The sequence below is a fragment of the Trichoderma virens genome (genome assembly GCF_000170995.1).
Source record: "Trichoderma virens Gv29-8 chromosome Unknown TRIVIscaffold_2, whole genome shotgun sequence".
NCBI classification, from domain to species: Eukaryota; Fungi; Ascomycota; class Sordariomycetes; order Hypocreales; family Hypocreaceae; genus Trichoderma; species Trichoderma virens.
In genome coordinates this window covers 1,864,385-1,877,143 of record NW_014013747.1, presented here as the reverse complement: position 1 = coordinate 1,877,143, position 12,759 = coordinate 1,864,385, and the positions used below count along the sequence as shown (strand labels likewise).

The 12,759-nt window shown below is 51.4% G+C and overlaps 6 protein-coding genes across 6 annotated transcripts; 4 read left to right on the top strand and 2 right to left on the bottom strand.

Annotated features, from left to right (window-relative positions):
- Nucleotides 1-1,069: 1,069 nt before the first annotated feature.
- TRIVIDRAFT_35191 (uncharacterized protein) lies at nucleotides 1,070-2,068 on the top strand (the record flags this gene model as incomplete). Its single annotated transcript, XM_014105222.1, has 1 exon — nucleotides 1,070-2,068. The coding sequence occupies one exon, from the start codon at nucleotides 1,070-1,072 to the stop codon at nucleotides 2,066-2,068; it is 999 nt and encodes a 332-aa protein (XP_013960697.1).
- A 561-nt stretch (nucleotides 2,069-2,629) lies between these two features.
- On the top strand, nucleotides 2,630-3,268 carry TRIVIDRAFT_215298 (uncharacterized protein; the record flags this gene model as incomplete). Its single annotated transcript, XM_014105221.1, has 1 exon — nucleotides 2,630-3,268. The coding sequence occupies one exon, from the start codon at nucleotides 2,859-2,861 to the stop codon at nucleotides 3,072-3,074; it is 216 nt and encodes a 71-aa protein (XP_013960696.1).
- Nucleotides 2,630-4,897, top strand: TRIVIDRAFT_208049 (uncharacterized protein; the record flags this gene model as incomplete). Its single annotated transcript, XM_014105220.1, has 6 exons — nucleotides 2,630-3,226; nucleotides 3,306-3,372; nucleotides 3,424-3,590; nucleotides 3,653-3,781; nucleotides 3,856-3,927; nucleotides 3,992-4,897. 6 exons carry the CDS (start codon nucleotides 3,065-3,067, stop codon nucleotides 4,895-4,897), a joined length of 1,503 nt encoding a protein of 500 aa, XP_013960695.1.
- A 969-nt stretch (nucleotides 4,898-5,866) lies between these two features.
- On the top strand, nucleotides 5,867-7,237 carry TRIVIDRAFT_35213 (uncharacterized protein; the record flags this gene model as incomplete). Its single annotated transcript, XM_014105219.1, has 2 exons — nucleotides 5,867-6,857; nucleotides 6,918-7,237. 2 exons carry the CDS (start codon nucleotides 5,867-5,869, stop codon nucleotides 7,235-7,237), a joined length of 1,311 nt encoding a protein of 436 aa, XP_013960694.1.
- Nucleotides 7,238-8,958: 1,721 nt separating this feature from the next.
- Nucleotides 8,959-9,489, bottom strand: TRIVIDRAFT_131092 (uncharacterized protein; the record flags this gene model as incomplete). The annotated part of the gene is made up of 1 exon (XM_014105218.1): nucleotides 8,959-9,489. A coding segment is annotated over one exon (531 nt), but the record flags the coding sequence as incomplete, so codon positions are not given.
- A 1,751-nt stretch (nucleotides 9,490-11,240) lies between these two features.
- TRIVIDRAFT_36222 (uncharacterized protein) lies at nucleotides 11,241-12,113 on the bottom strand (the record flags this gene model as incomplete). The annotated part of the gene is made up of 2 exons (XM_014105217.1): nucleotides 11,241-11,797; nucleotides 11,858-12,113. 2 exons carry the CDS (start codon nucleotides 12,111-12,113, stop codon nucleotides 11,241-11,243), a joined length of 813 nt encoding a protein of 270 aa, XP_013960692.1.
- Between the last annotated feature and the right edge of the window lie 646 nt (nucleotides 12,114-12,759).

Genomic DNA, 12,759 nt, shown 5'->3' with positions numbered 1-12,759 from the left:
TGCTCGAGAACATGGTATGACCAGGATCTTCTGCATGCGACCATTTCCTTATCTGAAGGGGAATGTCATGCAATTAAATAGAATGGATGAGGGGACAGAGTGCCATGTTGTGTTTCTGCGACTTGCCGTTTGGGGAGTGACACACGATGACATCGGAGCAGCGTCAGACGGGAGGCGGGTTGATCGCTTGCGCATGGTTTAATATATAAGTCTAAGTTAGTTGATGGTGATTCGACGGATGGCGAATCGATCGGAACATTTTTGTCTGATGCTCTCTTTACATAGAGGGTTGAATGACGGTTTGGTATTCGATCCATGCATTTAGTGGACTAAGCGGCTATTCAAATTTTTACTTGTGAGAATACTAGAGTTGAGAGCTGATAGTGAAGTTACACGCCATTTCTCAGAATATCTCATTATGGTGATAGTTTATCCAGCGATTCAAATAATTTTTGAGCCACCAAATATCTCTTTATTTACATGATATCATTTTTTCGACATAGCACATCTGACTGGTATTTAGCCGCCGTGAAAAGACATCCAATGACATCCACATCCAACACAGCGTTAGACGACCTGTAGATTAAGTTCTGGAATATTCTTCTCGTCAATCAATTACACCCAGGACTGAAGAAAAAGAGGTCCAGTTACAAATACTGACAAACATTAGCTACCCTATATTTTCATGCAACTCTGCAGTCAGACTATGCCGCTCAATGTTCCTGAATAATGCGTTGCTGCTTTAACAGCTCCCCTCGTGGCGCCTCGTCAAAACCCCACCATCAAACAGTTAGCTCCGGACTCATTATCCGGGCTTCTCTCGGGCTTATATCCAGCGAATCTACGATACACCACAACCGGAATCCCATGCCGGAGACGATGTGGTGTAGCTCATAGCTCAGCAGCTCTCATATAGTTCTGTATTCCGCGCCATGGATAGCTCACTTACTCATGTCTGCTTATACATCAATCCATGAAGCTAGAGCAGAAGAAAGCTCTTGGCATTCGATAACGAACAACACCATCATCGAGAGCGCTTACAGCGATCTCATTAAACAAAACAACAGCCATGGCTCCCCTCAACGTCAACTTCGCCTGCGCCCTTTATGACCGCATGGTCCCCCTCGCCAGCGGCGAAGTGCCCACTCCTGGTCTCAACGTCAACTTCGTCGAAGTCCAGCATCCGCGTGACATCTTCGACCGCATGGTCGCCAACAAGGAATTCGACGTCTCAGAGCTGTCAGCCTCAGAGTACATCACACGTTATGTCGCCGGCGACCGCAGCTTCGTCGCCATTCCCGTCTTTGCGTCGCGCGTCTTCCGCCACTCCTTCATTTGCGTCAACACAAACATCATTAAGAAGCCAGAGGACCTCAATGGCAAGCGCATTGGCGTGCAGCTGTACCACATGACGGCTGCGGTCTACATCAGAGGCATCTTGAAGCACGAGTACGGCGTCGACTTGTCAACGATCGAATGGGTACAGGGCAAGATGGAAACACCCGGGTCCCACGGCCAGCCGTCGGTACTACCGTTGCTGAAGCCCGTCAACATCACCAATAACACCGACCCGACTAAGTCGCTTTCAGACCTGTTGGAATGTGGCGAGGTCGCTGCCACCATTGGCGCAGACATTCCCGAGTGCTTAGGTCGCGCGCCTCATGTTCAGCGGCTGTTCCCCAACTTCAAGGACGTCGAGAGCGACTACTACAAGCGCACCGGCATCTTCCCCATCATGCACCTAGTTGCCTTCCGCCGCGAATACTACGAGGCAAACAAATTCGTCGCATCAGCATTGTTCAATGCTCTGGAGGACAGCAAAGAGATTGCGCGCAAGAGGATGGAATCACTTGGTGCGTTGAGATACATGTTGCCGTGGCTAGGCCGAGATCTGGTCGAGATCAAGGAGACGTTTGGGGGAGACTGCTGGCCGTATGGTCTGGAGGAGAACAGGAAGACGCTGGAGGCGCTGGTACAGTTCCTCTACGAGCAGAACATGATTGAGCGGACGGTGCCTATCGAGGAGCTGTTTGCTCCGGTGCGACGCATCAACTTTCGGATTGGATAGATGGAATGGCATATGTACCTACATAGTAGACTATAACTTGTAATAGACATAATGGCTAGACCTTATGGGACATAGACTGGGATGTATTATGTAACAAACACGAATATTGAATAAATCCCAACACATTTATGGTTATTTAACCTATTCTTGACACCTGTCAAGGCTTTCCAGCATGTTTCCATCCCCAGCATTGAATTTCTTCCCCGGATTCCATCCCAACTCTCCGGATCTCTGCTCCGTACAAGTACTTTGTATCCTCCCGCATGTGGCTAGCCGCCGCTCCCCGCAATCTGGATTTAGCCATGGAAACAATTTGCTGCGGGTCTCTCAGATGGAGACGCCAAGTACATCTAGCATGTACCTCCACAGTTCGCTCGGAGAGAGTCTCCGGAGTTAGTTCAGAACTATCACAGATTCAATTCATCCCACCAGCTCTACCCCATCAACTCATCAATAGATCCAGAGTAATCTGTCACAACTTAAAAAAGCGTTCGACTTACCAGACTATTGGATTAACACGTGGTCACTCCCCCCCATACCCAAACACCCCGGATGCGACATCCCATGAGAATTTTTTTTAATTTAGTCCGTCTTCTTCCTAGCTTCTATCCTAGATCTTAGCCATAGATGCCAGAAGAGAAAAAAAAAGGAATAAAATTAAAAAAAGTTATATCCTGTGCTTATTACCCCGGAATCCCCAAATCCCCGCGCGGACGCGGGGCATTAACAACCGGGCTTATAATAAACTCCTCCCCCCTACCGCCGTAGCTCTTCCGCACATTAACGCGCGATGGGCGTAAAAGCGGCCTTCACCGTTTTTGTCGTTGCCTCAATAATTCCTTATAATCCTACCTTGTTATCGCCCACCCCCCTGTGTTTCCTTTTTATACCCGACGTTGCCTCCATCGTCACCTTCTCTTTTTCCCTCACCTCAACCATTCAACCTTTGCTGCCCAGACAATCTCTTCGATCCGCATTCCAGCTTTGCACCCAGCAATGGCCTTGAAAGCCAACCGCACGGCCCCTTCTGCGGCCCACGTGGAGGAGAGCCCGTCCGGGTTTGAGACTGAGGGCAAGGAGCCCATCTCGGACCTTAAGCTTGATGCTAGTGGTCTGCCTTTGGTCCCGCAGCCTAGCGACCATAAGGATGATCCCTTGGTATGTTGTTGCCACCATTTGTTATAAGTATTGATGATTGAGTGAGTGAGAGTTGCTAATATTTTGTTGGTCTTTATAGAATTGGTCGTACTGGTACAAGTGCTATGTCCTTGGTCTTCTCTGTCTGCTTGCCTTTGTCGTGCAATGTAAGCATCCTCAACCCAATTCAACATTAACCGTATAATAACATAGTGTAGTCGGCGCTGGCATGGTCCCAGCTGCATTCGGCCCCATTTCTGTGAGCTATGGAGTCACGAAACAGCAAGCCAGTTATCTCACGACATCGTACACGCTTCTCGGTGGTGTCACGCCCTTGCTCATCACTCCCTATGTCAACCTCTGGGGTAGACGCCCGGCCTACTTGGTACGCGAAAGTGTCTTTTCCATGCCGGCGGCCTTGCTTGCTAACGTGAGCTTCTGGAATAGCTCTTCACATTGATTGCTATCGGTGGCAACATTGGTTCGGCATACGCGCCCTCGTACGGTACACAGATTCTCTGCCGATGCGTTGTCGGTATCGGTGCTAGTGTTGCTCTGGCCATTGGTGGCGCCACGGTGAGACTTCCTCATTGTTTATCCATGAGTATGTGTCAGCAAAAGACAAGAAACTAATATGTGCAATGCATTAGATCTGCGACATGTTCTTCCAGGGAGAGCGTGGAAGGTACATTGGCTTCTACGCCCTGGCCTTGACCAACGGCGTGAGTTTCTTCCACCTCCAATTATTTCTTGCCTCCAGTACAGGTCGCTGACACTCTCCAATAGCCGCACTTTGGTCCCATCGCCGGTGGCTTCATCGCCCAAGACCAGGGCTGGCGCTGGATCTTCAAGGTCAACGCCATCCTCATGGGCGGCGTCTTGGCTGTGTTCCTCGTGTCCTTCCCCGAGACGCTTTTCTCCCGAACCGAATTCAGCACCCTCGAGAACCGCAGCTACTGGGGCCGCCTGGCCTTCCGCGGCAAGGTCATCAACCGCAAGCTCAAACCGTCCGACTTCCTGCACAACTTCAAGATGCTCAGGTACGCCGCCGTGGTGCTGCCTTGCATCTACTACATGACGACCAACACGTACGGCTCCATCGTCTTCGTCCTGACGGCGTCGAGTATCTCGGAGAAGCTGTATCACTTCGATACTGCGCAAAACGGTCTTCTTCTCGGTGTGCCGTTGACGCTTGGCTGTCTCATTGGTGAGGCTTGCACGGGTTGGATTTCTGACTGGCTGATCAACCGATATGCTCGTCGTCACGATGGTTACAGAAAGCCGGAGGCTCGTCTGCATCTTGCCCCTCTGGGCTTGTTCTTGCCGGCCGGTCTCATCATCCACGGCGTGTCTGTATCTGAAAAGGCGCCCTGGATTGCCTTGGCCATTGGCATGGCTGTTGCGTCTATCGGAGTGCAGGCTGGAACAACTCTGACGTACTCGTACATTTCGGATTGTTACAAGCCGCAAGCTGCCGAGGTGTCGACCATCATCAATCTGTTCCGTCAGATTTTTGCCTTTACCATTGGTTTCTACGCGCTGCCTTTCGGCGAGAGCGCTGGTTTCGACGTTGCGTGGGGCGTGTTTGCCGTCATCAACTTTGTCGCTTGGTTGCCATTGTTGCTGTTGATCTGGCGAGGTGAAGAGATCCGCAAGGCTCAGGGTGTGCCTGAGATGCACAGGGACTTGTAGAAGATGGACTTGTAAAGTGGTTGAGCATGTACATGTAGATAGCTTCTTTTTTGCACTGTCACGTATACGCCTGGTTGGCAGGTTTAATATAATGATGCATGCTCTGTTATATCTTACATTCAACTCTTGAATCGTGCCATAAGTCATACCATGAAACAGTGAATCGCATCACAGATCATACCACGTATCATGCCATCTTCTCCACCCCATGAGAACTGTGTGTGATGTAAAGTTGTTAGCGTTTAACCCACGATAGCTCCAATTCAATCTTGGTGGTCAGAAACGCTCAAGTGACTACCCCAATCATGAGCCATCTTGGCAATCTAGCAGCAACAAGGGCCACTGTCACTATAGCGTCGAAACTGGAGTCGATTTATCTCCCCGGAGCATCGAACCCACCCACGTGTGCGGCCATATTTTCCGAGCCAATGGAGCCCCGGTTTCTCCTCCCCCTCACCGGAAACCATCTCCGGATATAATTCTCCCAGCTATTTCGTTCTTTTATATGGGAAGATCGAAGTATTCAGCTACCCCACGCCTCCAGACCCCGGAATCCGCCTCCGCCTCGAAACATCCCCCACGGGCTGAACAGATCCCCCGGTTAGTTATCTGGAGAAACAAAACGAGCCGCGCAAAACATAGAACCGCAAAAAACTAAGAATCAAATAACTATCGATTATTCTTTGCCGCCATTTCCGAAGCTGGGTCGAGTCGTCTGACGATTACCGTGACCCGGAAAGATGGAGCTGCTATGGATCTGACTCTCTCGGAACTCTTCCCCCCATTCCATCTTCCCTCTTTGTCCATCTTCCTGCTTTTCTCTGCGTCTTTGTTTTGAGCTCTCCTGAGGCAACTATATAGACTAGGCAGATCTCGCGCTTTTCTACTTGCATCTTCTTGGCATACATTAGTATACAACCTTCCCTATCTCCATCTTGGGTAAGAGTCAAGATCAAGTCAGCAGCAAACATGGCGATAGTAAGCAAACCGTTGGTCTCGCCAGACACCTTCACCGTCGCCATCCTCGGCGGTGGCATTGGTGGTCTTGCCATGGCCCTGTCTCTGGCTACCCAGGTTCCAACCCTTAAGAACATCACGGTCTACGAACAGGCGCCAGCTTATAAGGAAATCGGAGCGGGCATCGGTATTGGAGTCAACGCAGGCCGCATCCTCAAGCGCTACGGCGTCTTCGATGCCGCAAATGCCATCTCGGGCGACCGCAACGGCATCCACCGCAGTTTGAGACGCTGGGACAATGGCGACGAGATTGTTTCTGTCAGTGCCATGGACGAGGACGAAGCCAATGGCGGCGTTCGCCAGCTGAGCGTTCACCGCGCCGAGTTTCTGCAGGTTCTGTACGAGCATATCCGGTACACGACATGTGCCAAGTTGGAGACGAATAAGAGGGCCGTCGAGATTGTCGATGATGCAAAGGGAGGAAAGGCAACCATTCACTTCGCCGACGGTTCCAGCGCCACCGCTGATCTCATCATTGCCTGTGACGGCATCCACTCCAACGTGCGCCGCCAACTTTCCAAGGCCACGGACATGGTGCCGCGTTACTCAGGCCGAGTCTGCTACCGAGGCCTGCTGCCCATGTCTGCCGTCGAGAAAGACTGGCCTTACGACTCTTTCGCAATCTCATGGCTAGGGCCGGACAGGCACTTCCTTGTCTTCCCCATCTCTCAGAACAAGACGCTCAATGTCGTCGCCTTTGTGACCAAATCTGAGGCCGAGCTCGGTGATTTGAAGGAGAGTTGGTCAAGCACGGCCCCACGATCTGAGGTTGAGACTGAGTTTGCGGGTTGGGAGGAGACGGTTCAGAAGGTAGTTCGCTCCATGGAGCCGAACCCGGGCAAGTGGAAGCTCAACGACCGCGAGCTGCTCGACCAATGGGTCTATCTGGGTGGAAAGGTTGCCTTGAGTGGTGATGCCGCCCACGCCATGCTTCCTCACCAAGGTAAGAACGCAATCTTCAATCTCGATGAACAGGAACAAAACTAACCTTCTCATGTCATAGGGTCCGGTGCTGGCCACGCGATCGAAGACTCATTCGTCATGGGCCAAGCCGTCAAGGCCTTCTTCGAGAACCCTTCCCTCGGCCTAGAAACATACATGAAGCTTTACCAGGAGACGAGACTGCCGCGCGCCCAAAAGGCCCAGCTGACATCTCGTCAAGCTGGTGATGTCTACGAGATGCAAGGCCCAGACTTTGACGGCCTACACTTTGATCAGCGCCTGCAGGTCATCCACGACAAGTTCAAGGACCGAATGACTTGGGTTTGGGGCCATGACCTGGAAGCCGACTTTATCGCGACTCGGACTCGTCTTGGACTTTGATGGGAGAGAAGGATTGCGTGTAATTGAGCTTGGCATATGTTTTCGTTTCTGGCTATAATTTCCTTTGTATCTTGTATATGATATCACTTGGGTGTATTTCTACTACAAACTTATACAATACTGTCATGGTACATAGAGCGAAATATAAAACATGAATTCAAAAATAAAAGCCCTAACCACAACATTCAAGGTTGACAGCTTGTCATTAACGGTATGACGGAGGAAAGGCAAATTAAAAATTCAGGAGATGAGAGAACTAATGGAGTATCATAATAACCGTCAATGCTAATGGTGTTACACATAATTTCCGACAATGATGAAACAAGACAAAATAAACATGCATTCATCCCTGTGCCCAGGGATCCAAAAACCCAGGCCCCCACCCGCTACTGTCCAACAAGGCGCTCTGTATGACTGCAAACTCGTCATCAAAGCCGGCCCACATGAAGCCATCGTCTCCGTATTCAACGGCTCGTTCGTTGTTGTCTTGCTCTTGATACCCATCCCCGCCATAGTAGTTTACTCCACCATGCTCCTGGCCCTGGTCTGGTATGGCCATGGATCCTTTGCCCGTGCTTCCAGCGGTGGCAGAACCGACATTGCTGCTGCTCTGGTCAGAATCGGTTGCAGAGCTTGCTGTGCGGGCCTGTCCATAACTTGATGCACCATCTTCTTTCACCGACACCGCTTGCTTACCACGCACGGCCAGTGGCGGCGCATTGGCAGAGAGTGTCCCTATCGCTTGCAGTCGTGTTTGCAGTTGCTGGAATGAGCGGACGTAGCGCGAGGCCAAGGGATGAATCTCGCCACCAACGCGTTGGAGGTGCTCCAGACCTTGGCCGATGACGTTGTCGATATCTGATGAAGGGGGGATGTCGATCTTTGAGCGCGAGTGAGGGTCCAGGTGCTGATAGACTAGTAGGACACTCAAGGCTGTGAAGACGTCTTATCGCCAAAGGAACAATTGTAAGCATTATGGTAATGAGAGTGATGTCAATGAGAAGAGACATACAGTGTGAGTTATGCCATGAGGAAGACAATAGGTTATGTTGTTGTAAGAGATGCACCTGGGTGATGGCATCGTAGGCTGCCATGACACAACGTCGAATGCACAAATGTGCTAGATCAAGCTGAAAAGGATCAGAAATGCGGCGTAAAATATGATAGAGCAGTGTTTGGCGGTGAATAAGGAGCCGGATATGAAGAAATCTATCAACAATGACAGGTTTAGTTAGCTGCATGTTGTATCTGGGTAGTAATCAACATAGCAGTATAATGCTGACATACCGCATGAGTAAAACGCTGCGCTGTCGCTCAAAGTGCCACTCTGGCACATCCGAGTCTGTACGCAGATGTGGAGGCAGCATACTCTGCCACACGACCAGCTCGCCATCCAGCTGGATTGACATGGCTAGAAGATCCGGCAAGTCAATCTTGATGCGAACCCTTGTGTCACGCCCTGCTGAAGATGAGGTACTGCTACCGCCAGCACTGCCGCTGCTGCTTGGGGTGTTGTCGTATAAGGTGTCGAGTACCTTTGCAAGCAGGCGGCATTGGGTCACGATATGGTTGAAGTATTCAATTTTGGATGGGACATGGTTAGGTTGGGTGTAATTAGATGCCTCATTGAGATATTCGTCATCAACAGCAAGAGGCAAACCGACGCGAATGGCGGGAATGTCGTGAATCGTGGGTGGCCGACCGACCTTGATGCTGACGAGGCGGTCGATAACGAAGCAACCCCACCACACTCGCTTGCGAATCTCCTGTTCTACAATATCATTTGTGAAGTTGGTGGAATCGAGATAAAGCCCTAGCTCTTGTGCTGTGCGGATGGCAAGCCCAATAACAGTCCAGCAATGATTGAGTTCCAGTGAGCCATGCAGATAGTGACTCATTAGGAGCAACGCCTGGACAAGCTCAATCCTGGCTTGCAGAATGCTCGAGAATGCTAGCATCTTGGCTCGCTTAAAGAAGCGAGCGCGATCTGGTTTTGTTGATGCTGAGCCGGCTGGACTCCCATGGTAGGGCGCACGGATCTGCACATGCTCGCTGCCGAATGCAAATACCATGTTGACCAAACCCAACCAAGCCAGGTTATTGGGAGCTGCCTCCTCGCCGCCCACATCCCTGCTAAGCCAGAGTCGCGCATAACGTTGACGGAATGTACCTTCGTGTAGACATGGGTTCAGTGGGTGTCGATGTTTGAAGTACGACGCTACCAGGCGATCGGCTAATGATCGCTGAGGCAGTTCAAACAAGTCACTACTTCCACTGCCGTCTCCTATTCCTCCACCAATGCCTAGAAGCTCTTCAAATACGACTGTTGATGGCGAAGACTCTGCCAGTGATTCGGAATTCAAACCGTTATTCAAACCAGATGCCTCGGCTATGCTTCTCCTCGCGGTGATGGCGCTTCCCAGTCGTCCCGTCGTTGAGGCTCTGGGATTTGCGGCGCCACCACTGCTTGCACCAGTTGCAGGGGTTCCCGTAGTTGCTACGGAGCTGCCAGCTGTGGCATCGGTAGTATTTGGTGATGTTACTTTTGTGATGAAATCAAAAGCTGAGGACTCCCCAAAGTACTCTCCTGGCAGAGTGGAATGGCTACTCCTTGGTCGATCACTGTGAGGGTTGGTGTCAGCCGGGTGCTGTCGATTCACAGCTGCCGACGGATGATCGTTAAGGGACATGGTCCTGTCATGGCGTTGACGTTGATGCTCTGACCGGCCCTCTGCTGTAGATGTAGGCGAAGAAGGATTTGGGTAGTGCTGCTGCCGCGGGCCGTCGCTTGGATTCCGGTCTGAAGATAGTCGGGGAGGGGCGAAAGGTGACTCTTTGGAGTATATGCTCTCATGGCTGTGAGGATTGGGGTGTTTAATTTGAGAATGTGAGGTAGGGTGAGAGGAGTGTTGTTAGACTTACGGTGAATGAGAGCCTTGAGATTGCTGGCTGGCTATGTGCTCCTCAAGCATACGATTCCGTGCTCTCAGATTCTCAATGTACCTGAGAGACGACTGTTAGTTGTTTCATTCCACTGATATTATTTATTGAAACAGATGATGATGAAACATAAGGTACTAAGAAAATCAGTTGACAACACATAGACAGACATACTCTTGTGTCACCGAAATCTTGGTTCGTTGAGGGCTGTAGACGCACTCCTGACGCCGCTCCTTGCACGGCCCGCAAGAGGGTCGCTCGCCATCGCAGCGGTTCTTTTTGGTGCGGCAGAGATTGCAAGCATAGCCAATTCGACGCCGCTTAGTGGGAGGCTGCTGCTGCTGCTGTTGTTGTTGCTGCGGCTTCTGATCATGAGAAGAGGACGAGGATGAGTTGATGTTGATGTCTGTGTGGCGGGAAGCCTGCTGTGGCTGTGGCTGAGACTGCGGTTGGGGCGGTTGAGGTTGAGGAAGAGACTGTGGCTGGGGCTGCGCGTATACTTGCACATGATGGCCTCTCCCCGCGTCGACGGAAGGCGTGGGAAAGGGAGCAGTGGGCGAAGCAGCCATTTAGATTTAGGTCAGCAGGCAAAGCTCTCCACCGTCCCCAGGGCTGAGAAACAGAGATGAGCGGACAAGTGATCCGGGGCTCTGGATCGGAGTACAGCGTCGAGGGTTATAAATGCGAGGTGAGCGATGGAAATCCCCACGCCGCCCTAGAGCCGTGCGGGGATTTGGCGCTGCGCTAGCGGGAGAAATAGCTGCATCTTCAGTGGCAATTAGCGTTCAGCCTTCTGTTCGGTTAGGGGTGCTTGGGGGGCTACAGGCAGCAGAGATCGGGCTTAGCGAGCGAGGGGATGACGCCAAGCCAAAGCCATCGAGCCGCATCTACCGACGAGGATGAAACAGGGACGAGACAAGGGCACGCATTGATATCGACATTGGATGCCATGCAGGGGGCTGACCAACAACAAGCATTGATGTTTCAATTTGCAGTACAGAATACAACTACAACTGCAAATACAACTGCAACTACAACTTCCTAGCATTCATTCATCCAACAATCACACACAGTTCTTATACAGCGCGTGGCCCTTCACCTCCGCCACCCACAGCGGCCACGGCTTCGCTGCTCCTGCTATCGCCGTCAAGCCCGCATCGTGAGCCTCGCGCTCGCTGAAGAAACGCACCCCCTCCATGCTTCCCGAAAGACCCGCCGCCGCCCTCTGGATCTGTGCGTTCTGCATCGTGTAGATGCTCTTGCTAATCGCCATCTCGATGTTGTTGGCCGTCGCCACAAAGCCATGGCCGCGCATCAGCGCAACTGGATACTTGGGCAATCCCTCGGCATCAGCAGGGCCCAACGCCTTGGCCAGCGATGCGCCCATCCCTGTACTGCGGACAAGCATATCGTTACTCGCTAGAGGATCGTCACGATATACTGTTGCAGCGTCCCATACAGGAACGGCGGTGCCCAGGAAGCCTGCCATGTGGAAGCAAGCCCGCAGGGGCGTGGATGAAATGGAGAATGGGACAACCTCGAGTGAGTGTGAGTGCACAACTGACTGGACCTTGGGATATGCCTTGTAGATTTCAGAGTGGATGAAACGCTCTGAGAAACCTGTGATAATCTCTCAGTCAGTGAAAAGCATTGTCCCATGCCTTAATGGAGAGCACCGACCTTTTGGCGCATCTTTCTGAAGCGCTTCGCCAGTCTCAACATCATACAACACCATGTCATCTGTTGAAGATACAAGCGCCGGTGCCATGTATCGCGACATCATAAACACCGACTCGCTCAGGCGCACCGACAAGTGGCCATACGCGTCCACAATGTTGTAGTAGTGCAGGATGTGGCATCCATGGATGTACTTGCGTATGAGCGCCAGCTCATCATCCGGCAAGCGATGGCTCTTGCTACCCGAGTTTGTAGCCATTGTCTCTTGTCGTTCTGTGATTGTTACGATACACGGGCTCAGCTACGCGTATCTCTCCGATAGTGGATGGAGGCAACGGATGAGCAAATGGCTCAGCTAAGGCTAGGCTTTGCTTCTAGATGACTTCCTAATCCAAGCGGCAGTAACCGGGAAATAAAGAGGCGCACAGACGGATCAACAACAGCCTCAAATACCGTCGACGCGGATGTTGATTTCGACCGAAAGCATAATCAACAACAATAATACCGTTGCTAGCGGCTACTCCAACACACCAAGACGGGGAGATAAGAAAACTCGTGGCGCCGGAGAGGAATTCCGGGAGACTAGCCGAAGTGGGGCAAGGCGCCGTCAGTTGAAAAAGATCCAATACTCCAACTGAGGCGTCGAGTAAAGCAGCGAGAAGTGGAGAGATGTCAGAGTCTGTGGATTCTGGGGTTGTTTCTTGACTCATTAGATTGCTTCAGGCTGACGTGTGGGGTTGTAATAGTTTGTGGCCTCGAGGTCTCATGGACAGCGGTCTGGAAACATGCACGCGCCTATAGCTGGCTGAATGGAGCTTTTGTCTTCTCTCTTACGTTTTCAAGACAGTAATGATAATTGCATACGGAGTATAATTCCTTGATATCGAAGTTGGAACCAATGAAAC